The sequence below is a fragment of the Carcharodon carcharias genome, chromosome 22 (assembly GCF_017639515.1).
Source record: "Carcharodon carcharias isolate sCarCar2 chromosome 22, sCarCar2.pri, whole genome shotgun sequence".
Classification (NCBI taxonomy): Eukaryota; Metazoa; Chordata; class Chondrichthyes; order Lamniformes; family Lamnidae; genus Carcharodon; species Carcharodon carcharias.
In genome coordinates this window covers 30,739,266-30,766,920 of record NC_054488.1, presented here as the reverse complement: position 1 = coordinate 30,766,920, position 27,655 = coordinate 30,739,266, and the positions used below count along the sequence as shown (strand labels likewise).

The 27,655-nt window shown below is 60.1% G+C and overlaps 1 protein-coding gene across 10 annotated transcripts in view; it reads right to left on the bottom strand.

Moving 5' to 3' along the window:
- rsad1 (radical S-adenosyl methionine domain containing 1) overlaps positions 1-27,655 on the bottom strand; it is a 219,497-nt gene that overhangs the window by 147,221 nt on the left and 44,621 nt on the right. For 5 of the 10 annotated variants that reach the window (XM_041217463.1, XM_041217464.1, XM_041217468.1 and 2 more), the window contains exons 1-3: positions 25,419-25,669; positions 22,250-22,383; positions 20,108-20,312 (exon numbers count right to left, since the gene is read on the bottom strand). In XM_041217463.1, coding sequence (XP_041073397.1) covers positions 20,108-20,312; positions 22,250-22,383; positions 25,419-25,580 — 501 coding nt within the window. In that variant the 5' untranslated portion in view covers positions 25,581-25,669. Of the gene's footprint in view, positions 1-20,107; positions 20,313-22,140; positions 22,384-25,418; positions 25,670-27,655 lie in introns of those variants that run through there. The other 5 variants (XM_041217466.1, XM_041217465.1, XM_041217467.1 and 2 more) reach the window with 4 other exon arrangements.

Genomic DNA, 27,655 nt, shown 5'->3' with positions numbered 1-27,655 from the left:
TGTTCACCCTCTTCCTCAGTCCAGACAGTGTTCACCCCCTTACTCACCCCCCGACAGTGTTCACCCCCTTCCTCACCCCCGACAATGTTCACCCCCTTCCTCAACCCCGACAGTGTTCACCCCCTTCCTCAACTCCAACCGTGTTCACCCCCTTCCTCACCCCACAACAGTGTTCACCCCCTTACTCACCCTCCGACAGTGTTCACCCCCTTCCTCACTACCGACAGTGTTCACCCACTTCCTCACCCCAACAGTGTTCACCTCCTTTCTCACCCCCGACAGTGTTCACCCCCTCCTCACCCGCCGACAGTGTTCACCCACTTCCTCACCCGACAGTGTTCACCCCCTTCCTCACCCCGACAGTGTTCACCCCCTTCCTCACTACCGACAGTGTTCACCCACTTCCTCACCCCGACAGTGTTCACCTCCTTTCTCACCCCCGACAGTGTTCACCTCCTTCCTCACTACCGACATTGTTCACCCACTTCCTCATCCACGACAGTGTTCATCCCCTTCCTCACCCCCGAGTGTTAACCCGCTTCCTCGTCCCCGACAGTGTTCACCCCCTTCCTCACCTCCGACAGTGTTCACCCCCTTCCTCACCCCCGACAGTGTTCACCCCCTTCCTCACCCCCGACAGTGTTCACCCACTTCCTCACCCCCGACAGTGTTCACCCCCTTCCTCAGCCCCGACAGTTTTCAACCCCTTCCTCACCCCCGACAGTGTTCACCCCCTTCCTCACCCCCGACAGAGTTCACCTCTTTCTTCACCCCCGACAATTTTCAACCCCTTCCTCACCCCCGACAGTGTTCAACCTCTTCCTCACCCCCGAGTGTTCACCCACTTCCTCACCCCCGACAGTGTCCAACCCCTTCCTCACCACCGACAGTGTTCACCCCCTTCCTCACCCCCGACAGTGTTCACCCCCTTCCTCACCCCCGACAGTGTCCACCCCCTTCCTCACCCCCGACAGTATCCACCCCCTTCCTCAGCCCCGACAGTTTTCAACCCCTTCCTCACCCCTGACAGTGTTTACCCCCTTCCTCACCCCCAACAGTGTTTACCCCCTTCCTCACCCCCGACAATTCTCAACCCCTTCCTCACTCCCCGACAGTGTTCAACCCCTTCCTCACCCCGGACACTGTTCACTCCCATCCTCATTCCCCGAACGTGTTCAACCCCTTCCTCACTCCAAAGAATGTTCAACCCCTTCCTCACCCTCGACAGTGTTCACCCCCTTCCTCACCCCCGACAGTGTTAACCCGCTTCCTCACCCCCGACAGTGTTAACCCGCTTCCTCACCCCCGACAATTTTCAACCCCTTCCTCACTCACCGACAGTGTTCAACCCCTACCTCACCCCCGAGTGTTCACCCACTTCCTCACCCCGGACACTGTTCACTCCCATCCTCATTCCCCGAACGTGTTCAACCCCTTCCTCACTCCAAAGAATGTTCAACCCCTTCCTCACCCTCGACAGTGTTCACCCCCTTCCTCACCCCCAAAAGTGTTAACCCGCTTCCTCACCCCCCGACAGTGTTCACTCACTTCTACACCCCCAACAGTGTTCACCCCCTTCATCACCCCCGACAGCATCCACCCCCTTCATCACCCCTGACAGTTTTCAACCCCTTCCTCACCCCTGACAGCGTTCACCCTCTTCCTCACACCACGACAGTTTTCAGCCCTTTCCTCAACCCTGACAATGTTCACCTTCTTCCTCACCCCCGACAGTGTTCACCCCCTTCCTCACTCCCGACAGTGTTCACCGCCTTCCTCACCCCCGACAGTGTTCACCCCCTTCCTCACCCCCGACAGTGTTCACCCCCTTCCTCACCCCCGACAGCGTTCACCCCCTTCCTCACCCCCGACAGTGTTCACCCCCTTCCTCACCCCCGACAATGTTCACCCCCTTCCTCAACCCCGACAATGTTCACCCCCTTCCTCAATCCCGACAGTGTTCACCCTCTTCCTCACCCCCGACAATGTTCACTCCCTTCCTCAACCCCGACAATGTTCGCCCACTTCCTCAACTCCAACAGTGTTCACCCCCTTCCTCACCACCCGACAGTGTTCACCCCCTCCTCACCACCCGACAGTGTTCACCCCCCGACAGTGTTCACCCCCTTCCTCACCCCTGACAGTGTTCACCCTCTTCCTCACCCCCGACAGTTTTCAACCCCTTCCTCACCCCTGACAGTGTTCACCCTCTTCCTCAATCCAGACAGTGTTCACCCACTTCCTCACCCCAACAGTGTTCACCCCATTCCTCACCCCCGACAGTGTTCACCCCATTCCTCACTACCGACAGTGTTCACCCACTTCCTCACCCCGACAGTGTTCAGCTCCTTTCTCACCCCCGACAGTGTTCACCCCCTCCTCACCCCCCGACAGTGTTCACCCCCTTCCTCACCCCGACAGTGTTCACCCACTTCCTCACCCCGACAGTGTTCAGCTCCTTTCTCACCCCCGACAGTGTTCACCCCCTCCTCACCCGCCGACAGTGTTCACCCCCTCCTCACCCCGACAGTGTTCACCCACTTCCTCACCCCGACAGTGTTCACCCCCTTCCTCGGCCCCCGACACTGTTCACCTCCTTCCTCACTACCGACAGTGTTCACCCACTTCCTCACCCCGACAGTGTTCACCTCCTTTCTCACCCCCGACAGTGTTCAACCCCTTCCTCACTCCAAAGAATGTTCAACCCCTTCTTCACCCTCCGACAGTGTTCACCCCCTTCCTCAACCCCGACAATGTTCACCCCCTTCCTCAACCCCGCCAATGTTCACCCCCTTCCTCACCCCCGACAATGTTCACCCCCTTCCTCAACCCCGACAATGTTCACCTCCTTCCTCAACCCCGACAGTGTTCACCCCCTTCCTGAACCCCGACAATGTTCACCCCCTTCCTCACCACCCGACAGTGTTCACCCCCTTCCTCACCCCCCGACAGTGTTCACCCCCTTCCTCACCCCTGACAGTGTTCACCCTCTTCCTCACCCCCGACAGTGTTCACCCCCTTCCTCACCCCTGACAGTGTTCACCCTCTTCCTCACCCCCGACAGTGTTCACCCCCTTACTCACCCCCGACAATGTTCACCCCCTTCCTCACCCCCGACAATGTTCACCCCCTTCCTCAACCCCGACCGTGTTCACCCCCTTCCTCACCCCACGACAGTGTTCACCCCCTTCCTCACCCCCCCGACAGTGTTCACCCCCTTTCTCACCCCCCGACAGTGTTCACCCCCTTCCTCACCCCCCGACAGTGTTCACCCCCTTCCTCACCCCCCGACAGTGTTCACCCCCTTCCTCACCACCTCAGTGTTCACCCTCTTCCTCACCCCCGACAGTGTTCATCCCCTTCCTCAGCCCCAAGTGTTCATCCCCTTCCTCATCCCCGACAGTGTTCATCCCCTTCCTCAGCCCCTGACAATGTTCACCCCCTTCCTCACCCCCGACAGTGTTTACTTCCTTCCTGACCCCCCAAGTATTCACCTCTTTCCTTACCCCTCATCCTTCTTCAACACCTTCATCAACCACCACAATGTTCACCCCCTTCCATACCCCCGACAGTGGTCACCCCCCTCATCCTCAGGAAACGTTCACCCGCTCCCTCACCCCCTAACGATGTCCACCCCCTTCCTCACCCCCCAACAGTGTTCACCATCCTTACCACCTCTGTGTTCAGCCCCTTCCTCATCCCCCCGACAGTGTTCACCAGCCCTCACCGCCTAACAGTGTTCACCGTCTTTCACACCCCCCAGTGCTTTCCCATTCCACACACCCCAAAGTGTACACCTGTTCCTCGACCCCAGTGTTCACCCCTTCCTCAACCTCCCCAACAATGTTCACCCCCCTCAACCCCCGACAGTGTTCCCTTCCTTCACTTCCAACAGTGTTCACCCTCCTCATCTTCTGACAGTGCTTATCCCCTCCCTCACAGCCCCCGACAGTGTTCATCCCCTCACCCCAGAAAGTGTTCACCACGCCCCTCACCCAACAATGTTCACTTACCTTCCTCATCCCCCCAACACTGTTCACTCCCCTCACCCCCTGCAGTGTTCACTCCCTTTCTCACACCTGACAGTACATATCCCCGTCACCCACTGACAGTGTTTACCCTCTTCTGCAGCGCAGCAATAGTTTTCACCCACTTCCTCACCCTCAATAGTGATCAGCCATCCCCCACCCTGACAACAGTGTTCACTCATCCCTCACTCCCCAAACCAAGTATTTACCCGCTTCCTCACCCCTCGACAGTGTTCAACCCCCTCACCCCTGCCAGTGTGCACCATCCTCCTCACCCTCGCCAGTGTTAGCCTCATTCTCGGACAGTGTTCACCCCCGACAATGTTCATTCCCCTCACTCCAACAGTATTCACGCCTTTCCTCAGCCCATGACAGTGCTTACCCTTTCCTCACCTGCCAATGGTGTTCACCCCCTTCCATAGCCCCCTGATAGCGTTTACCCCATCCTCACCCCTCGACAGTGTTCATCCCCTCAGAGGGGGCAGGGTTGACCCTCTTCCTCATCCACCGACAGTATTCACCCCCCAACAGTGTTTACCCCCCCAACAGTATTTACCCCTTTCCTCAGCCCCGACAGTGTTCACCCCTCCCTTACCCTCCATCGGTGTTCCTCGCACAGTGTTAAGCCTCTCTCAGCTCCAATATGCCATGAAAATACTTAACTCTTCCCCCTCACTCCCCGCCAATCTGACCTTGACAGGACAGAAACCGGGGATTCTAGAAAGTGACTCCGGAGGGAGGAGTGTGGGAAAGGCTGAGCACTGTCTGGGGTGGGAGGAGGGGGAGCACTGCCAAGATGAGGACTGTTGGTGGGAGGTGGGGCAGGGATAGTGGCCGATGAGTGCTGGCAAGAGGTTGGTGGGAGAGTGAACACTGCCAGGAGGGAAGGGGATGGCAGTGTTCACCCCCTTCCTCACCCCCCCACAATCCACGGGTAATGGCGGAATTTGAATACAATAAAAATCTGAAATTAAACGTCTAATGATGACCATGAAACCATTGTTGATTGTTGTAAAAACCAACTGGTTCACTAATGTCCTTCAGGGAAGGAAATCTGTTGTCCTTACCTGGTCTGGCCTACACTTGACTCCAGACCCCAGCAATGTGGAATCCAACCATTGCCTCTTGATGTTCCCGGCAGTGTTCACCGTGCTCCCCCCGTTCCCGGCAGTGTTCACCGTGCTCCCCGCCGTTCCCGGCAGTGCTCACCGCGCTCTCCCCGTTCCCGGCAGTGTTCACCGCCCCTCCCCCTTCCCGGCAGTGTTCACCGTGCTCCCGCCGTTCCCGGCAGTGTTCACCGTGCTCCCCGCCGTTCCCGGCAGTGTTCACCGCCCCTCCCCCTTCCCGGCAGTGTTCACCGCCCCTCCCCCTTCCCGGCAGTGTTCACCGTGCTCCCGCCGTTCCCGGCAGTGTTCACCGCCCCTCCCCCTTCCCGGCAGTGTTCACCGTGCTCCCCGCCGTTCCCGGCAGTGTTCACCGTGCTCCCCCCGTTCCCGGCAGTGTTCACCGTGCTCCCCGCCGTTCCCGGCAGTGCTCACCGCGCTCTCCCCGTTCCCGGCAGTGTTCACCGCCCCTCCCCCTTCCCGGCAGTGTTCACCGTGCTCCCCCCGTTCCCGGCAGTGTTCACCGTGCTCCCCGCCGTTCCCGGCAGTGCTCACCGCCCCTCCCCCTTCCCGGCAGTGTTCACCGCCCCTCCCCCTTCCCGGCAGTGTTCACCGTGCTCCCCCCGTTCCCGGCAGTGTTCACCATGCTCCCCCCGTTCCCGGCAGTGTTCACCGTGCTCCCGCCGTTCCCGGCAGTGTTCACCGTGCTCTCCCCGTTCCCGGCAGTGCTCACCGCGCTCTCCCCGTTCCCGGCAGTGTTCACCGCCCCTCCCCCTTCCCGGCAGTGTTCACCGTGCACCCCCCGTTCCCGGCAGTGTTCACCGTGCTCCCTCCGTTCCCGGCAGTGTTCACCGTGCTCCCGCCGTTCCCGGCAGTGTTCACCGTGCTCCTCCCGTTCCCGGCAGTGTTCACCGTGCTCCCCCCGTTCCCGGCAGTGTTCACCATGCTCCCTCCGTTCCCGGCAGTGTTCACCGTGCTCCCCCCGTTCCCGGCAGTGTTCACCATGCTCCCCCCGTTCCCGGCAGTGTTCACCGTGCTCCCGCCGTTCCCGGCAGTGTTCACCGTGCTCCCCCCGTTCCCCGCAGTGTTCACCGTGCTCCCGCCGTTCCCGGCAGTGTTCACCGTGCTCCCTCCGTTCCCGGCAGTGTTCACCGTGCTCCCCCCGTTCCCGGCAGTGTTCACCGTGCTCCCGCCGTTCCCGGCAGTGTTCACCGTGCTCCCGCCGTTCCCGGCAGTGTTCACCGTGCTCCCCCCGTTCCCGGCAGTGTTCACCGTGCTCCCGCCGTTCCCGGCAGTGTTCACCGTGCTCACTCCGTTCCCGGCAGTGTTCACCGTGCTCCCCCCGTTCCCGGCAGTGTTCACCGTGCTCCCGCCGTTCCCGGCAGTGTTCACCGCGCTCCCCCCGTTCCCGGCAGTGTTCACCGCCCCTCCCCCCGTTCCCGGCAGTGTTCACCGTGCTCCCTCCGTTCCCGGCAGTGTTCACCGTGCTCCCGCCGTTCCCGGCAGTGTTCACCGTGCTCCCGCCGTTCCCGGCAGTGTTCACCGTGCTCCCGCCGTTCCCGGCAGTGTTCACCATGCTCCCTCCGTTCCCGGCAGTGTTCACCGCTCCTCCCCCTTCCCGGCAGTGTTCACCGCGCTCTCCCCGTTCCCGGCAGTGTTCACCGCCCCTCCCCCTTCCCGGCAGTGTTCACCGTGCTCCCGCCGTTCCCGGCAGTGTTCACCGCTCCTCCCCCTTCCCGGCAGTGTTCACCGTGCTCCCCCCGTTCCCGGCAGTGTTCACCGTGCTCCCGCCGTTCCCGGCAGTGTTCACCGCCCCTCCCCTTCCCAGCAGTGTTCACCGTGCTCCCGCCGTTCCCGGCACTGTTCACCGTGCTCCCGCCGTTCCCGGCAGTGTTCACCATGCTCCCCCCGTTCCCGGCAGTGTTCACCGTGCTCCCGCCGTTCCCGGCAGTGTTCACCGTGCTCCCCCCGTTCCCGGCAGTGTTCACCGTGCTCCCGCCGTTCCCGGCAGTGTTCACCGTGCTCCCTCCGTTCCCGGCAGTGTTCACCGTGCTCCCCCCGTTCCCGGCAGTGTTCACCGTGCTCCCGCCGTTCCCGGCAGTGTTCACCGTGCTCCCGCCGTTCCCGGCAGTGTTCACCGTGCTCCCCCCGTTCCCGGCAGTGTTCACCGTGCTCCCGCCGTTCCCGGCAGTGTTCACCGTGCTCCCGCCGTTCCCGGCAGTGTTCACCGTGCTCCCCCCGTTCCCGGCAGTGTTCACCGTGCTCCCGCCATTCCCGGCAGTGTTCACCGTGCTCCCCCCGTTCCCGGCAGTGTTCACCGTGCTCCCGCCGTTCCCGGCAGTGTTCACCGTGCTCACTCCGTTCCCGGCAGTGTTCACCGTGCTCCCCCCGTTCCCGGCAGTGTTCACCGTGCTCCCCCTTCCCGGCAGTGTTCACCGCGCTCTCCCCGTTCCCGGCAGTGTTCACCGTGCTCCCGCCGTTCCCGGCAGTGTTCACCGTGCTCCCGCCATTCCCGGCAGTGTTCACCGTGCTCCCCCCGTTCCCGGCAGTGTTCACCGTGCTCCCGCCGTTCCCGGCAGTGTTCACCGTGCTCCCGCCGTTCCCGGCAGTGTTCACCGTGCTCCCGCCGTTCCCGGCAGTGTTCACCGCCCCTCCCCCTTCCCGGCAGTGTTCACCGTGCTCCCCCCGTTCCCGGCAGTGTTCACCGTGCTCCCCCCGTTCCCGGCAGTGTTCACCGTGCTCCCCCCGTTCCCAGCAGTGTTCACCGTGCTCCCCCCTGTTCCCGGCAGTGTTCACCCTCCTCCCACCCCAGATAGTCGAGCATCTACAAGGCACTAGTCAGGAGTGTGATGGAATACTCCCCACTTGCCTGGATGAGTGCAGCTCCAACAACAATCAAGAAGCTCAATACCATCCAGGACAAAGCAGCCCACTTGCTTGGCATCACATCCGCACTGCCAGGAATGGGGGGAGCACGGTGAACACTGCCGGGAACGGGGGGAGCACGGTGAACACTGCCGGGAACGGAGGGAGCACGGTGAACACTGCCGGGAAGGGGATGGGGCGGTGAACACTGCCGGGAAGGGGGGGAGCACGGTGAACACTGCCGGGAACGGGGGGGAGCACGGTGAACACTGCCGGGAACGGCGGGAGCACGGTGAACACTGCCGGGAAGGGGGGGAGCACGGTGAACACTGCCGGGAACGGCGGGAGCACGGTGAACACTGCCGGGAAGGGGGGGAGCACGGTGAACACTGCCGGGAAGGGGGAGGAGCGGTGAACACTGCCGGGAACGGGGGGAGCACGGTGAACACTGCCGGGAAGGGGGAGGAGCGGTGAACACTGCCGGGAACGGGGGGAGCACGGTGAACACTGCCGGGAACGGAGGGAGCACGGTGAACACTGCCGGGAACAGGGGGGAGCACGGTGAACACTGCCGGGAAGGGGGAGGGGCGGTGAACACTGCCGGGAACAGGGGGGAGCACGGTGAACACTGCCGGGAACGGGGGGAGCACGGTGAACACTGCCGGGAACGGGGGGAGCACGGTGAACACTGCCGGGAAGGGGGAGGAGCGGTGAACACTGCCGGGAACGGGGGGAGCACGGTGAACACTGCCGGGAACGGGGGGAGCACGGTGAACACTGCCGGGAACGGGGGGAGCACGGTGAACACTGCCGGGAAGGGGGAGGAGCGGTGAACACTGCCGGGAACGGGGGGAGCACGGTGAACACTGCCGGGAACGGCGGGAGCACGGTGAACACTGCCGGGAAGGGGGAGGGGCGGTGAACACTGCCGGGAACGGGGGGAGCACGGTGAACACTGCCAGGAATGGGGGGAGCACGGTGAACACTGCCGGGAACGGGGGGAGCACGGTGAACACTGCCGGGAACGGGGGGAGCACGGTGAACACTGCCGGGAAGGGGGAGGAGCGGTGAACACTGCCGGGAACGGGGGGAGCACGGTGAACACTGCCGGGAACGGCGGGAGCACGGTGAACACTGCCGGGAAGGGGGAGGGGCGGTGAACACTGCCGGGAACGGCGGGAGCACGGTGAACACTGCCGGGAACGGGGGGAGCACGGTGAACACTGCCGGGAAGGGGGAGGAGCGGTGAACACTGCCGGGAACGGGGGGAGCACGGTGAACACTGCCGGGAACGGCGGGAGCACGGTGAACACTGCCGGGAAGGGGGAGGGGCGGTGAACACTGCCGGGAACGGCGGGAGCACGGTGAACACTGCCGGGAACGGCGGGAGCATGGTGAACACTGCCGGGAACGGGGAGGGGCGGTGAACACTGCCGGGAACGGGGGGAGCACGGTGAACACTGCCAGGAATGGGGGGAGCACGGTGAACACTGCCGGGAAGGGGGAGGGGCGGTGAACACTGCCGGGAACGGCGGGAGCACGGTGAACACTGCCGGGAAGGGGGAGGGGCGGTGAACACTGCCGGGAACGGCGGGAGCACGGTGAACACTGCCGGGAACGGCGGGAGCACGGTGAACACTGCCGGGAAGGGGGAGGGGCGGTGAACACTGCCGGGAAGGGGGAGGGGCGGTGAACACTGCCGGGAACGGGGGGGAGCACGGTGAACACTGCCGGGAACGGGGGGAGCACGGTGAACACTGCCGGGAACGGGGGGAGGGGCGGTGAACACTGCGGGGAACGGGGGGAGCACGGTGAACACTGCCGGGAACGGCGGGAGCACGGTGAACACTGCCGGGAACGGCGGGAGCACGGTGAACACTGCCGGGAAGGGGGAGGGGCGGTGAACACTGCCGGGAACGGCGGGAGCACGGTGAACACTGCCGGGAACGGCGGGAGCACGGTGAACACTGCCGGGAAGGGGGAGGGGCGGTGAACACTGCCGGGAACGGGGGGAGCACGGTGAACACTGCCAGGAATGGGGGGAGCACGGTGAACACTGCCGGGAAGGGGGAGGGGCGGTGAACACTGCCGGGAACGGGGGGAGCACGGTGAACACTGCCGGGAACGGCGGGAGCACGGTGAACACTGCCGGGAACGGCGGGAGCACGGTGAACACTGCCGGGAATGGGGGGAGCACGGTGAACACTGCCGGGAAGGGGGAGGAGCGGTGAACACTGCCGGGAACGGAGTGAGCACGGTGAACACTGCCGGGAACGGCGGGAGCACGGTGAACACTGCCGGGAAGGGGGAGGGGCGGTGAACACTGCCGGGAACGGGGGGAGCACGGTGAACACTGCCGGGAACGGAGTGAGCACGGTGAACACTGCCGGGAACGGAGGGAGCACGGTGAACACTGCCGGGAACGGCGGGAGCACGGTGAACACTGCCGGGAAGGGGGAGGGGCGGTGAACACTGCCGGGAACGGGGGGAGCACGGTGAACACTGCCGGGAACGGGGGGAGCACGGTGAACACTGCCGGGAACGGGGGGAGCACGGTGAACACTGCCGGGAAGGGGGAGGAGCGGTGAACACTGCCGGGAACGGGGGGAGCACGGTGAACACTGCCGGGAACGGCGGGAGCACGGTGAACACTGCCGGGAAGGGGGAGGGGCGGTGAACACTGCCGGGAACGGCGGGAGCACGGTGAACACTGCCGGGAACGGCGGGAGCACGGTGAACACTGCCGGGAAGGGGGAGGGGCGGTGAACACTGCCGGGAAGGGGGAGGGGCGGTGAACACTGCCGGGAACGGGGGGGAGCACGGTGAACACTGCCGGGAACGGGGGGAGCACGGTGAACACTGCCGGGAACGGGGGGAGGGGCGGTGAACACTGCCGGGAACGGGGGGAGCACGGTGAACACTGCCGGGAAGGGGATGGGGCGGTGAACACTGCCGGGAACGGGGGGAGCACGGTGAACACTGCCGGGAACGGAGGGAGCACGGTGAACACTGCCGGGAAGGGGGAGGAGCACGGTGAACACTGCCGGGAACGGAGGGAGCACGGTGAACACTGCCGGGAAGGGGGAGGAGCGGTGAACACTGCCGGGAACGGCGGGAGCACGGTGAACACTGCCGGGAACGGAGGGAGCACGGTGAACACTGCCGGGAAGGGGGAGGAGCGGTGAACACTGCCGGGAACGGGGGGAGCACGGTGAACACTGCCGGGAACGGGGGGGAGCACGGTGAACACTGCCGGGAACGGGGGGAGCACGGTGAACACTGCCGGGAACAGGGGGGAGCACGGTGAACACTGCCGGGAACGGGGGGAGCACGGTGAACACTGCCGGGAATGGGGGGAGCACGGTGAACACTGCCGGGAAGGGGGAGGAGCGGTGAACACTGCCGGGAACGGGGGGAGCACGGTGAACACTGCCGGGAACGGCGGGAGCACGGTGAACACTGCCGGGAAGGGGGAGGAGCGGTGAACACTGCCGGGAACGGGGGGGAGCACGGTGAACACTGCCGGGAAGGGGGAGGAGCGGTGAACACTGCCGGGAACGGCGGGAGCACGGTGAACACTGCCGGGAAGGGGGAGGAGCGGTGAACACTGCCGGGAAGGGGGAGGAGCGGTGAACACTGCCGGGAAGGGGGAGCACGGTGAACACTGCTGGGAAGGGGAGGAGCGGTGCACACTGCCGGGAAGGGGGGGAGCACGGTGAACACTGCCGGGAACGGGGGGAGCACGGTGAACACTGCCGGGAACGGGGGGGAGCACGGTGAACACTGCCGGGAAGGGGGAGGGGCGGTGAACACTGCCGGGAACGGCGGGAGCACGGTGAACACTGCCGGGAAGGGGGAGGGGCGGTGAACACTGCCGGGAAGGGGGAGGGGCGGTGAACACTGCCGGGAACGGGGGGAGCACGGTGAACACTGCCGGGAAGGGGATGGGGCGGTGAACACCGCTGGTAAGGGGAGGGGCGGTGAACACTGCCGGGAAGGGGATGGGGCGGTGAACACTGCCGGGAAGGGGGAGCACGGTGAACACTGCCGGGAACGGGGGGAGCACGGTGAACACTGCCGGGAACGGGGGGAGCACGGTGAACACTGCCGGGAACGGAGGGAGCATGGTGAACACTGCCGGGAACGGGGGGAGCACGGTGAACACTGCCGGGAACGGCGGGAGCACGGTGAACACTGCCGGGAAGGGGGAGGAGCGGTGAACACTGCCGGGAACGGGGGGGAGCACGGTGAACACTGCCGGGAACGGGGGAGGAGCGGTGAACACTGCCGGGAACGGGGGGAGCACGGTGAACACTGCCGGGAAGGGGGAGGAGCGGTGAACACTGCCGGGAACGGGGGGGAGCACGGTGAACACTGCCGGGAACGGGGGGGAGCACGGTGAACACTGCCGGGAACGGGGGGAGCACGGTGAACACTGCCGGGAACGGCGGGAGCACGGTGAACACTGCCGGGAAGGGGATGGGGCGGTGAACACTGCCGGGAACGGGGGGAGCACGGTGAACACTGCCGGGAAGGGGGGGAGCATGGTGAACACTGCCGGGAACGGGGGGAGCACGGTGAACACTGCCGGGAAGGGGATGGGGCGGTGAACACTGCCGGGAAGGGGGGGAGCACGGTGAACACTGCCGGGAACGGCGGGAGCACGGTGAACACTGCCGGGAACGGCGGGAGCACGGTGAACACTGCCGGGAAGGGGGGGAGCACGGTGAACACTGCCGGGAACGGCGGGAGCACGGTGAACACTGCCGGGAACGGCGGGAGCACGGTGAACACTGCCGGGAACGGAGGGAGCATGGTGAACACTGCCGGGAACGGCGGGGAGCACGGTGAACACTGCCGGGAACGGCGGGAGCACGGTGAACACTGCCGGGAACGGGGGGAGCACGGTGAACACTGCCGGGAAGGGGGAGGAGCGGTGAACACTGCCGGGAACGGGGGGAGCACGGTGAACACTGCCGGGAACGGCGGGAGCACGGTGAACACTGCCGGGAAGGGGGGGAGCATGGTGAACACTGCCGGGAACGGGGGGAGCATGGTGAACACTGCCGGGAAGGGGGGGAGCATGGTGAACACTGCCGGGAACGGCGGGAGCACGGTGAACACTGCCGGGAACGGCGGGAGCACGGTGAACACTGCCGGGAAGGGGGAGGAGCGGTGAACACTGCCGGGAAGGGGGAGGAGCGGTGAACACTGCCGGGAAGGGGGAGGAGCGGTGAACACTGCCGGGAACGGGGGGAGCACGGTGAACACTGCCGGGAACGGGGGGGAGCACGGTGAACACTGCCGGGAAGGGGGAGCACGGTGAACACTGCCGGGAACGGAGTGAGCACGGTGAACACTGCCGGGAACGGGGGGAGCACGGTGAACACTGCCGGGAACGGAGTGAGCACGGTGAACACTGCCGGGAAGGGGGGGAGCATGGTGAACACTGCCGGGAAGGGGGGGAGCATGGTGAACACTGCCGGGAACGGGGGGGAGCACGGTGAACACTGCCGGGAAGGGGGAGGAGCGGTGAACACTGCCGGGAAGGGGGAGGAGCGGTGAACACTGCCGGGAAGGGGGAGGAGCGGTGAACACTGCCGGGAACGGGGGGAGCACGGTGAACACTGCTGGGAAGGGGAGGGGCGGTGAACACTGCCGGGAACGGGGGGAGCACGGTGAACACTGCCGGGAACGGAGGGAGCACGGTGAACACTGCCGGGAAGGGGGGGAGCACGGTGAACACTGCCGGGAACGGGGGGAGCACGGTGAACACTGCCGGGAAGGGGGGGAGCATGGTGAACACTGCCGGGAAGGGGGGGAGCATGGTGAACACTGCCGGGAAGGGGGGGAGCATGGTGAACACTGCCGGGAAGGGGGAGGAGCGGTGAACACTGCCGGGAAGGGGGAGGAGCGGTGAACACTGCCGGGAAGGGGGAGGAGCGGTGAACACTGCCGGGAACGGGGGGAGCACGGTGAACACTGCCGGGAAGGGGGGGAGCATGGTGAACACTGCCGGGAACGGGGGGAGCACGGTGAACACTGCCGGGAAGGGGGGGAGCATGGTGAACACTGCCGGGAACGGGGGGGAGCACGGTGAACACTGCCGGGAACGGCGGGAGCACGGTGAACACTGCCGGGAAGGGGGAGGAGCGGTGAACACTGCCGGGAAGGGGGAGGAGCGGTGAACACTGCCGGGAACGGCGGGAGCACGGTGAACACTGCCGGGAACGGGGGGAGCACGGTGAACACTGCCGGGAAGGGGGGGAGCATGGTGAACACTGCCGGGAAGGGGGGGAGCATGGTGAACACTGCCGGGAAGGGGGAGGAGCGGTGAACACTGCCGGGAAGGGGGAGGAGCGGTGAACACTGCCGGGAAGGGGGAGGAGCGGTGAACACTGCCGGGAAGGGGGAGGAGCGGTGAACACTGCCGGGAAGGGGGAGGAGCGGTGAACACTGCCGGGAAGGGGGAGGAGCGGTGAACACTGCCGGGAACGGGGGGAGCACGGTGAACACTGCCGGGAACGGGGGGGAGCACGGTGAACACTGCCGGGAACGGCGGGAGCACGGTGAACACTGCCGGGAAGGGGGAGGAGCGGTGAACACTGCCGGGAAGGGGGAGGAGCGGTGAACACTGCCGGGAACGGGGGGGAGCACGGTGAACACTGCCGGGAACGGGGGGAGCACGGTGAACACTGCCGGGAAGGGGGAGGGGCGGTGAACACTGCCGGGAACGGGGGGAGCACGGTGAACACTGCCGGGAACGGCGGGGAGCACGGTGAACACTGCCGGGAACGGCGGGAGCACGGTGAAAACTGCCGGGAGCGGGGGGAGCACAGTGAACACTGCCGGGAAGGGGGGGGAGCACGGTGAACACTGCCGGGAACGGGGGAGGAGCGGTGAACACTGCCGGGAACGGGGGGAGCACGGTGAACACTGCCGGGAAGGGGGAGGAGCGGTGAACACTGCCGGGAACGGGGGGGAGCACGGTGAACACTGCCGGGAACGGGGGGAGCACGGTGAACACTGCCGGGAACGGCGGGAGCACGGTGAACACTGCCGGGAACGGGGGGAGCACGGTGAACACTGCCGGGAACGGCGGGAGCACGGTGAACACTGCCGGGAAGGGGATGGGGCGGTGAACACTGCCGGGAACGGGGGGAGCACGGTGAACACTGCCGGGAACGGCGGGAGCACGGTGAACACTGCCGGGAAGGGGATGGGGCGGTGAACACTGCCGGGAACGGGGGGAGCACGGTGAACACTGCCGGGAACGGGGGGAGCACGGTGAACACTGCCGGGAACGGGGGGAGCACGGTGAACACTGCCGGGAAGGGGATGGGGCGGTGAACACCGCTGGTAAGGGGAGGGGCGGTGAACACTGCCGGGAAGGGGGGGAGCACGGTGAACACTGCCGGGAACGGCGGGAGCACGGTGAACACTGCCGGGAACGGCGGGAGCACGGTGAACACTGCCGGGAAGGGGGGGAGCACGGTGAACACTGCCGGGAACGGCGGGAGCACGGTGAACACTGCCGGGAACGGCGGGAGCACGGTGAACACTGCCGGGAACGGAGGGAGCATGGTGAACACTGCCGGGAACGGCGGGGAGCACGGTGAACACTGCCGGGAACGGCGGGAGCACGGTGAACACTGCCGGGAACGGGGGGAGCACGGTGAACACTGCCGGGAAGGGGGAGGAGCGGTGAACACTGCCGGGAACGGCGGGAGCACGGTGAACACTGCCGGGAAGGGGGGGAGCATGGTGAACACTGCCGGGAACGGGGGGAGCATGGTGAACACTGCCGGGAAGGGGGGGAGCATGGTGAACACTGCCGGGAACGGCGGGAGCACGGTGAACACTGCCGGGAACGGCGGGAGCACGGTGAACACTGCCGGGAAGGGGGAGGAGCGGTGAACACTGCCGGGAAGGGGGAGGAGCGGTGAACACTGCCGGGAAGGGGGAGGAGCGGTGAACACTGCCGGGAACGGGGGGAGCACGGTGAACACTGCCGGGAACGGGGGGGAGCACGGTGAACACTGCCGGGAAGGGGGAGCACGGTGAACACTGCCGGGAACGGAGTGAGCACGGTGAACACTGCCGGGAAGGGGGGGAGCATGGTGAACACTGCCGGGAACGGGGGGAGCACGGTGAACACTGCCGGGAACGGAGTGAGCACGGTGAACACTGCCGGGAAGGGGGGGAGCATGGTGAACACTGCCGGGAAGGGGGGGAGCATGGTGAACACTGCCGGGAACGGGGGGGAGCACGGTGAACACTGCCGGGAAGGGGGAGGAGCGGTGAACACTGCCGGGAAGGGGGAGGAGCGGTGAACACTGCCGGGAAGGGGGAGGAGCGGTGAACACTGCCGGGAACGGGGGGAGCACGGTGAACACTGCTGGGAAGGGGAGGGGCGGTGAACACTGCCGGGAACGGGGGGAGCACGGTGAACACTGCCGGGAACGGGGGGAGCACGGTGAACACTGCCGGGAAGGGGGGGAGCATGGTGAACACTGCCGGGAAGGGGGGGAGCATGGTGAACACTGCCGGGAAGGGGGGGAGCATGGTGAACACTGCCGGGAAGGGGGAGGAGCGGTGAACACTGCCGGGAAGGGGGAGGAGCGGTGAACACTGCCGGGAAGGGGGAGGAGCGGTGAACACTGCCGGGAACGGGGGGAGCACGGTGAACACTGCCGGGAAGGGGGGGAGCATGGTGAACACTGCCGGGAACGGGGGGAGCATGGTGAACACTGCCGGGAACGGGGGGAGCACGGTGAACACTGCCGGGAAGGGGGGGAGCATGGTGAACACTGCCGGGAAGGGGGGGAGCATGGTGAACACTGCCGGGAAGGGGGGGAGCACGGTGAACACTGCCGGGAAGGGGGGGAGCATGGTGAACACTGCCGGGAAGGGGGAGGAGCGGTGAACACTGCCGGGAAGGGGGAGGAGCGGTGAACACTGCCGGGAAGGGGGAGGAGCGGTGAACACTGCCGGGAAGGGGGAGGAGCGGTGAACACTGCCGGGAAGGGGGAGGAGCGGTGAACACTGCCGGGAACGGGGGGAGCACGGTGAACACTGCCGGGAAGGGGGAGGAGCGGTGAACACTGCCGGGAAGGGGGAGGAGCGGTGAACACTGCCGGGAACGGGGGGGAGCACGGTGAACACTGCCGGGAACGGGGGGAGCACGGTGAACACTGCCGGGAAGGGGAGGGGCGGTGAACACCGCTGGTAAGGGGAGGGGCGGTGAACACCGCTGGTAAGGGGAGGGGCGGCGAACACCGCTGGTAAGGGGAGGGGCGGCGAACACTGCCGGGAACGGGGGGAGCACGGTGAACACTGCCGGGAACGGGGGGAGCACGGTGAACACTGCCGGGAAGGGGGGGAGCATGGTGAACACTGCCGGGAACGGGGGGAGCACGGTGAACACTGCCGGGAACGGCGGGAGCACGGTGAACACTGCCGGGAATGGGGGGAGCACGGTGAACACTGCTGGGAAGGGGAGGGGCGGTGAACACCGCTGGTAAGGGGAGGGGCGGCGAACACTGCCGGGAAGGGGATGGGGCGGTGAACACTGCCGGGAAGGGGATGGGGCGGTGAGCACTGCCGGGAAGGGGATGGGGCGGTGAACACTGCCGGGAAGGGGGAGGCCCATGTCTCCGTGGTTCTCACCATCTCATCCCACTGTCGTTGGAATCACAGAGCAATCCGGGTTGGGTAAAACTGGCAATGAAAGTTTGAACTTCCCACGTAAGTACCTCGGTTGTGTGCACATTGGGATTTCCTCAGGGTCCAAATGCTTATCAGTGACATAAGTTAAGTTGGAGACCTCTCCCCACCTCTGAAGATTTGGGCTGCTATATCATAGTCTATGTGGTGACTTAATGCAGCTCATCAACCTTACTTACCATGTTCCCTTGCACTTACAAACATGCCCTCCAAACCCATTCTACACTGCTTTGCATTTGCTCCCTGTCTGATCGCTCCTAATTCTGAAGTATTCTTTAGTGTTATTTGCCTCTCCCAGTCTGCTGTGCACCCTGTTTCTCCCAGTCTGCTGTGCACCCTGTTTCTCCTCTCTAATGTTTCATCCTTGTGCCCTCTCCCACAGCACTTATCAGTCTTCCTGCCCGTCTGGAGAGGTGCCACCTGTCCCTCTTGAACAGGCCCTTCCTGTCCCAGAATTTCTCCAAATGCCCTTGAATCTGAAGTCTTGCACAATTTCTCCAACCAAGTCTTTCCCTATTTTATCCTGCTATTCCCAAATTCATTAGCACAAAAGGCTGGCAGTAATCCAGATCTTTGAGTCCTGCTTTTTAATTTCCTCCCAAGCTCCTGAAACTCTGACTGCAGGGCCTCAACCCGTTTCCTTCCAGGGTCATTGCTTCCTATATGGACGACAGTTTCTGCACCCTCTCAGTGAATTACTTCCCTCTCGCAAACTCTGAAAGATTTACATCATGGGAAAATAGAATTTAGGGGCAGGAGTAGGTCATTCAGCCTTTTGAGCCTGCTCCACCATTCGATAAGATCATTTCTGATATGAATGCAGTCTCAATTCCACTTTCCCATCTTCCCCCATAACCCTTGACTTTCTTGTCTATCAAAAATCTAACTCAGCCTTGAACATAGGCAATGAGCCAGCCTCCACTATTTCCTGGGGAAGAGAATTCCACAGACTAATGACCCCCCAAGAAAAAAAATTCTCATCTCAGCCTTAAAAGGAAGGCCTCTTATTCTTAAAATGTTTCCCCTAGTTCTAGTCTCCCCCACAAGAGGAAACATCGTCCCGGTCTCCACCCTATCAAGTCCCCTTAGGATCTTCTATGTTTCAATAAAATCACCTCTCATTCTTCTAACCTTCGGTGAATATAGGTGAAACATTTCTTCATAAGATAACTATGTCATCCCAGAGATGAGTCAAGTGAACTTTTTCTGAACTGCTTTCAACAATTATATCCTTTCCAAATAAGGAGGCCAAAACTGTACAGTACTCCAGATGTGGTCTCACTAATGCCCTATACAGCTGCAGTAAAACTAACCTACTTTTATATTCCATTCCCCTGGCAATAAACACCAACCTTCCATTTGCCTTCCTTCCTCACTTGTCGCACCTGCATACTAATTTTTTGTGATTCATGTACCAGGACATCCAGATTCCTCTGTACTGTCGAGTTCTGCAATCTCTCTCCATTTAAATAGTTTACTGCTTTTCTATTCTTCCTGCCAAAGTTGACAAGTTCACATTTTCCCACATTATATTCTAACAGCAAAATTTTTGCCCACTCATTTAACCTATCTATATCCCTTTGCAGAATCTCTACCTCCGCTTAACAACTTACTTACCTACCTAGGTGTCAGTGGCAAATTTAACTACCATACGTTCCGTTCCTTCATCTAAGTCTTTGATATAGATTGTAAATAGTTGAGGCCCCAGCACTGATCCATGTGTCACCACACTAGATACAGCCTGCCAACCTGAAACAGTTGCAGAAACACCTATCTAGCCACCCCACTCCTCTATAAAAACCACCTATGCCTGTTCTCTCATTTGCTTGGTCCCATTGCGCAGTCCTTTGTCCCATACAGCTGTGCAGTGTTTGTGACTGCGCTCCCCCCAAGATGTCATTACCTTCACTAGTGTCCAGCACTGAAAGTCTGTTTAAAACGCCACACTCTCTGAGGATTCCTGCACTGCCTGTCTCTTCCTGCCCTGTCAGATTGTCATCCAACTAATATCCTGCTGAATCCTGTGTAACTGCAGAGTGACCACCTCCTGGAACCTGTACTCTAGGAACTTCTCAGCCTCCTGTAAGCCCCACAGTGACACTAACTGCTCCACAAGCTTAGAAACCCTGAACTTGACTTGGAGTAATCAGACGCACTTCCTAACACATGGCTATCCCAGTGAAGCATCCTGGTGTTCCCACATAGCACAGAAACTGCAAATGGTGGACCTCAGCCTACACTGTCAAAACATTCAGCTGCGAGTAGAGGGCTGCAGGAAACCCAACCACAAGAGTCCAAATCTTTAGGACAGAGTGAGAGAAAAGCACAGAGATCCAATCCTGTCCCTGTCTCCTTCCAATGTTCAGACACATGGTCCAACCTCACCTGGATCCCAAGGGAAAGTCGTGTTATCCCGGCTGCCTTGAACTCAGCCAGCCTGGAAGCTGCAGCTGATGTGGGATTGGCCTCCATGCTGATCTCCAAGTTGTGAGGGAAGTGGGTTGCTCTGGCAACAGTCTCCAAGATGCTGGCGATGGTGGATGGTCGGGCTAGGCTTGGTGTCCCCCCACCGATGAATACTGAAGTGATCCTGAAAGTAAATCACAGTGAGCACAACGGCACCTCATGGGGGAACGGGGTCCAGTCTTTATAGCCATTGTACTGTGTACCAACTGGCTGCTTTGCTTCTCATATCCTGCTCACTCCCTCATGGTTCAATCCCTCAGCCACCTGATCAGTCACAGCAAGGCCCAGGCAGCAGGTAAGGATTCCAGCAGTGAATGCTGACAGATGATTTGAAGCTGCCGAGCAAGTGGGTGCTCCAAACACTGGATTGTGATCAATGATGGGAACTCTTTACGCTCCATACTACAGGGGCATTGAGGCCAATTATGAAGCCCTACAGTCAGCCTGGCTAACATCAGTGAACACAGTGCAGCCAGGAATGAACCTGATGTGTTTAGATCAGTTTCTGGACCGCTGGAGTGTGTCCAGTGGGAGGGTTAGTGACAGGAGAGTGCAGTGGGGGGCAGAAAATCAAGAGAACACTATGGATTCATGCTAGTAATAAACCTTATACAACTCAAACAGTAAGTATGTCAGCAATAATGAAAGAACCATAAATGGTCTAATATTGAACCACATATCGACATAAGGAAGCTCTACTCTGTATCTAACCTATGCTGTTATCTGTCCTGGGAGTGTTAGATGGGTCAATGTGGAGGGAACTTTATTCTGTGTATAACCCTGTATTGTACCTGCCCTGGGACTGTTTGATGGGACAGTGTAGATGGAGCTTTACTCTGTATCTAACCTGTGCTGTATCTATCCTGGGAATGTTTGATGGGTCATTGTGGAGGGAGCATTATTCTGTGTATAACCTTGTACTGTATCAGCCCTGGGAGTGTTTGATGGGACAGTGTAGAGGGAGCTTTACTCTGTATCTAACCCTGTATTGTACCTGTCCTGGGAGTGTTTGATGGGACAGTGTAGAGGGAGCTTTACTCTGTATCTAACCCTGTATTGTACCTGTCCTGGGAGTGTTTGATGGGACAGTGTAGAGGGAGCTTTACTCTGTATCTAACCCTGTATTGTACCTGTCCTGGGAGTGTTTGATGGGACAGTGTAGAGGGAGCTTTACTCTGTATCTAACCCCGTGCTGTACCTGTCCTGGGAGTGTTTGATGGGACAGTGTAGAGGGAGCTTTACTCTGTATCTAACCCTGTATTGTACCTGTCCTGGGAGTGTTTGATGGGACAGTGTAGAGGGAGCTTTACTCTGTATCTAACCCTGTATTGTACCTGTCCTGGGAGTGTTTGATGGGACAGTGTAGAGGGAGCTTTACTCTGTATCTAACCCTGTATTGTACCTGTCCTGGGAGTGTTTGATGGGACAGTGTAGAGGGAGCTTTACTCTGTATCTAACCCTGTATCGTACCTGTCCTGGGAGTGTTTGATGGGACAGTGTAGAGGGAGCTTTACTCTGTATCTAACCCTGTATCGTACCTGTCCTGGGAGTGTTTGATGGGACAGTGTAGAGGGAGCTTTACTCTGTATCTAACCCTGTATTGTACCTGTCCTGGGAGTGTTTGATGGGACAGTGTAGAGGGAGCTTTACTCTGTATCTAACCCTGTATTGTACCTGTCCTGGGAGTGTTTGATGGGGACAGTGTAGAGGGAGCTTTACTCTGTATCTAACCCCGTATTGTACCTGTCCTGGGAGTGTTTGATGGGACAGTGTAGAGGGAGCTTTACTCTGTATCTAACCCTGTATTGTACCTGTCCTGGGAGTGTTTGATGGGACAGTGAAAAGTGCAGCACTCCCAGGCTTGAACTCAATCTCCTGACTCTGAGGTGAGAGTTGCAACCAACTGAGCCAGGGTAAATCTGTCCCACAGTTATTGACTTGCATCTAATTACCTCTTCTCAATTTCTATACGCCTCTCCATCACTCTTTCAGCCTGGTCGTGCAGGCCTGTCCTATGTCTCACCCCATGATCCACTAGCCCCGTCCCCACGTACAACTTACTCCTTCACTCGGCTGTTACTGAGCAACGTTTCAGTCTCTCGTATCAGGCCATCCCTCATGGCATCATGATCGACACTGGGGGAGATGTATTTGTTAAAGTTACAGTATATACACCTCCTCTCACAGTACGGCCACTGAAAGGCAAAACACATGTAAGTTATATATGAAAACACTTCACTGCAATTGTGTCTCTGGCCCAGACTATTCCCATCAGAGAAGATGGACAGAGCTCACTCTCCCACTCCTCAATCAGCCATGGAAGGGGCTGATCTCCCCCCACAGCTCACTGGGTAAATGCAACACCATGTGTGGTGCCTGATTCACACAGACCAGAGAGGTCCCGAGTCCAGCTAACTGGTCAAAGCCAGTGACACTCAGGCCACTAATGACCGCAGTGCCCCTAGGTTAGGGACCGGGGTGAGGGGGTTGGAAATCAGGCAGGAGTCCTGCTCTTGATCTTTTACTGCCTCCTGCTACAATAGCTCAGGTGTACAAATGCGGGATATAGAGATTGAGCAACAGCATGCGATGGGCGGGCAGAGAGCACACAGATGGGTGGGCAGAGAGCACACGGATGGGTGGGCAGAGAGCGCGCAGATGGGTGGGCAGAGAGCACACGGATGGGTGGGCAGAGAGCAAGAGAGCACACAACGGGGTGGGCAGAGAGTGCGCAGATGGGTGGGCAGAGAGCGCGCAGATGGGTGGGCAGAGAGCACATGGGTGGGTGGGCAGAGAGCGCACAGACGGGCAGAGAGCACACAGACGGCGCACAGAGAGCACGCGGATGAGTGGGCAAAGAGCGCGTGGACGGGCGAACAGAGAGCGTGTGGATGGGTGGGTAGAGAGCGCGCGGACGGGTGGGTAGAGAGCGTGTGGACGGGACGGTAGAGAGCGCGTGGACGGGTGGGTAGAGAGCGCGTGGATGGGTGGGTAGAGAGCGTGTGGACGGGTGGGTAGAGAGCGTGTGGACAGGTGGGTAGAGAGCGCGTGGACGGGACGGTAGAGAGTGTGTGGACGGGTGGGTAGAGAGGGTGTGGACGGGTGGGTAGAGAGCGCGTGGACGGGTGGGTAGAGAGCGTGTGGACGGGTGGGCAGAGAGCGTGTGGACGGGTGGGTAGAGAGCATGTGGACGGGTGGGCAGAGAGCGTGTGGACGGGTGGGTAGAGAGCGCGTGGACGGGACGGTAGAGAGCGTGTGGACAGGTGGGTAGAGAGCCTGTGGACGGGTGGGTAGTGAGCGCGTGGACGGGTGGGTAGTGAGCGTGTGGACGGGTGGGTAGTGAGCGTGTGGACGGGTGGGTAGAGAGCGTGTGGACGGGTGGGTAGAGAGCGCGTGGACGGGACTGTAGAGAGGGCGTGGACGGGTGGGTAGAGAGCGCGTGGACGGGTGGGTAGAGAGCGTGTGGACGGGTGGGTAGAGAGCGCGTGGACGGGTGGGTAGAGAGCGTGTGGACGGGTGGGTAGAGAGCGTGTGGACGGGTGGGTAGAGAGCGCGTGGACGGGTGGGCAGAGAGCGTGTGGACGGGTGGGGAGAGAGCGCGTGGACGGGACGGTAGAGAGCGTGTGGACAGGTGGGTAGAGAGCCTGTGGACGCGTGGGTAGAGAGCGCGTGGACGGGTGGGTAGTGAGCGTGTGGACGGGTGGGTAGTGAGCGTGTGGACGGGTGGGTAGAGAGCGTGTGGACGGGACGGTAGAGAGTGTGTCGACGGGTGGGTAGAGAGCGTGTGGATGGGTGGGTAGAGAGTGCGTGGACGGGTGGGTAGAGAGCACGTGGACGGGTGGGTAGAGAGCATGTGGACGGGACGGTAGAGAGCGTGTGGACGGGTGGGTAGTGAGCGTGTGGACGGGTGGGTAGAGAGCACGTGGACGGGTGGGTAGAGAGCGCGTGGACGGGACGGTAGAGAGTGTGTGGACGGGTGGGTAGAGAGCACGTGGATGGGTGGGTAGAGAGCGTGTGGACGGGTGGGTAGAGAGCGTGTGGACGGGTGGGTAGAGAGCTTGTGGACGGGATGGTAGAGAGTGTGTGGACGGGTGGGTAGAGAGCGCATGGACGGGACGGTAGAGAGTGTGTGCACGGGTGGGTAGAGAGCACGTGGACGGGACGGTAGAGAGCACGTGGACGGGACGGTAGAGAGCTCGTGGACGGGTGGGTAGGGAGCGTGTGGATGGGTGGGTAGAGAGGGAAATGTGATTCCAGGACGGTATGTTACTTCCCTGGTGCAAGAGTCAAGGATGTCACTGATTGTCTTTAGGACATTCAGAGAGGTGGAGGGGATGAGGGGTGAACAGCAAATGAGCTAAAGATATAAGAGTTGAAGATTACCAGATGAACAATGCACAGCCTTGAGAGTCAGATTGGACAAAGGTATGACATAAATTAGATTAAGTGTACTCCCCTCAGATAGGGAAGGGGCGGACGGTTTTAGCTTAGATATGGGAAGATGAACAAGGGGCGAAGAGGGGGCTTTGATGAAACACAAACAGTCTTGAGTTGAAAGAACCAAGGTCTTTGTGTGTGTTTTAATTTTGATTGGATAATATAATTATGTATACAGCCTTTAGAATAATTGGTTAGCAAAATCACATGTTTATGTACTCAATAGGATAGAGATAATGGCACTGGTGTGTCAGTTACCAATTGGATGCATTCAAATGTACTCAAATGTGTTAAGATAAGAAAAAGTACAAAAGTAATGAAATGTAATCAATCAGGGTCTTCATTCTTAGGAATGATTGCGGCTCCCTTGCATATTTTTGAATAAAACCAGTTAAAGGAAGCCTGAGTCTCGTGTGGTCGTTGCGAGATCGGGAGAGTGTAACATCTCCTCTTCAGTACCAATGACATAGGTAGAAAGAGCGCTGAGGTCCTGCAGGCAGAGTTTAGGGTTCTAGGAGAGATTGAACAGCATGTTGTGACCTCCAGATTACTCAGTGTCACTTGCTAGTGAGTACAGTTTGGTGAGGCAGAAACCCTCATAACATTTTAAAAATCACTTGGAAATGCACTTGAGCTGCTGTAACCCACAAGGCTATGGATCAAGTGCAGGAAAATGGGATTAAGCTAGGTAACTGTTCTGCCAGAGACACTTGGCCAGATGGCCTCCTTCTGTGCCATTTATTTCTATGTTTTTCAGCATAAGCCTGGTACCGCACTCCCTTTCATTACTCACATGAATATACAATGCAGCTTGATGTAAAGTGGTCTCATCCAGGTATCTCTGGCCTGGTGCCTGCTCCCCAGCTAATCCCCTGACCAATGGTGGAGACACAAAGCGGTTTACAGCCCGTTGCAGAGGCTGACACAGAGCAGCAGCTGTGCCAGGAGGCAGCATATCTGCCCCATTAACTGCAATCACGCTCAGCCCATTCTCTCCCCCATGCTCAGTAACTCTCTAACACTCCTTCACCATGTAACTGCAGCTGAAGAGACGGTAGCTCAGAGAGGGGTCAGGCAATGAGCAAACAAATCCAGTCACTCCCTACACCACCACCTACTGCCCTGGAGTAGCATAGCAACCTGAACATCCTTGGCTGCAGTTACCATAGAGTGATATATCTCCCATACTCTTTAATATCCCATCCAGTTTAATTCCATTCTGCTGCTCAGTCCCGATAACAAAGCATTTACTATTCCACCCAGGCTAATCCTACTATTCTGTTACAAAACAGGCTGCACAGGGAGGAGTCAAGGGGCACGAGGGTCTCTTCAGGACGCTATTAATGTCAGGACTCATCTGATTCAGGCATGTTCCAACTGAGCCCCTCTAACTGAAGGCACTTTATCTGCCTGTTTTAACACTTCGATTAAAGGCTCAGCCTGAACATGTAAACTCTTACCACCAATGAATGATCCATGTCTGTCCAGTGGTTTTAATGCAGCTCCCCTTCAAAGACCTTTGCTTCGCCTCACCACCTCTTCCCTCTTTTTCTGTCTCACCATTAAAGAATGGAAGCTCTCATGTCTGGGGTCATGTGTCAATATTTATATTGTGTTGAAAAAAAAAGTGCATATTTACAGGTGAGGTAAATCCCGGTAAACCACTCAGTGCTCTACCCAACACAGGGACCTCCACTCTTGGCCACTTCTATGCCATTCTCCCCTTATGGTCTCGAATGTGTAGGAGGCAGTCTGCTCAGCTTATGGCTGAGATGCCCATTGTCGTTGCCTCATCATGGAGTTGATCACGGGGACATCTCCAGAGGCTGCAGTTCCAGCGTCATTGTAGAAGCGGCCTCTGTCACTGGACCCTTCACTCAGAAGGGTCAAGGAAGTCAATAATGACGAAGGAGCCCCAAGAGGGGTTGCTTCATCATCCTCCTTGGTGACTGCCTTAGTTGTTGCTGGGCACTCCGGATGCCTGGAGGGGAGCCCCAAGCTGGGGATGCAACTAGCATCCCCTCCATACATTTCTACACCACCAGCATCACTGGCTGGTCCATGTTAAAAACCGTGGCATTGATTCTATGCAGGTCAGTGTGCTGTTCCTGCATCACAGAATCCCAGAATTCTAATGGTGTAGAAGGAGGCCCATTCTACCCATCATGTCTGCACCATCTCATTGAGCACTTTAACTTAGTCTCTTCAGGATGCCATTAATGTCAGGACTCATCTAGCTCAGGCATATGACTCTCTATGAGGTTGGCCACTCACCCATTGGTGGAGCTCATGTGCACATGACCTCACCCAATTGTGGTGCACATGAGCCAGATGCACTGCCTCAGGGAACTCTGACATGTGGGAACAAATTTGCTGTTGTTGATCTAAAGAGAAACTCCTTTCTTGTGATTCCTGCCCTACATCTGCGTCCAGCTGAGCAGGGCTGTGTGTGTTCTCTATCCTCTAAAAGAGGCTGCCTCTGTCTCTCTCACCTCCTCCTGCTTACTCATGAAGTGCTCTCCACCCTATTGCACGGCCACCTACCAAGGTGAGTGGGTCTGAGGGTGAGATGGTAAGATGTGACAGTGTCTGCTCTAATGCACAGTTCCACAGAATCACAGTGCAGAAGAGGCCCTTCAGCCCATCGAGTCTGCACCAACACATGAGAAACACCTGACCTACCTACCTAATCCCACTTACCAGCATTTGGCCCATAGCCTTGAATGTTATGACATGCCAAGTGCTCATCCAGGTATTTTCTAAAGAATGTGAGGCAACCTGCCTCCACCACACTCCCACGCAGCACATTCCAGACCGTCATCACCCTTTTTCTTCACATCCCCCCTAAACCTCCTGCCCCTCACTGTGAACTTATGCCCCCTTGTGACTGACTCTTCAACTAAGGGAAACAGCTGCTCCCTATCCACCCTGTCCATGCCCCTCATAATCTTGTACACCTCGATCAGGTGGCCAACTCAGTCTTCACTGCTCCAGCGAAAACAACCCAAGTCTATCCAACCTCTCTTCATA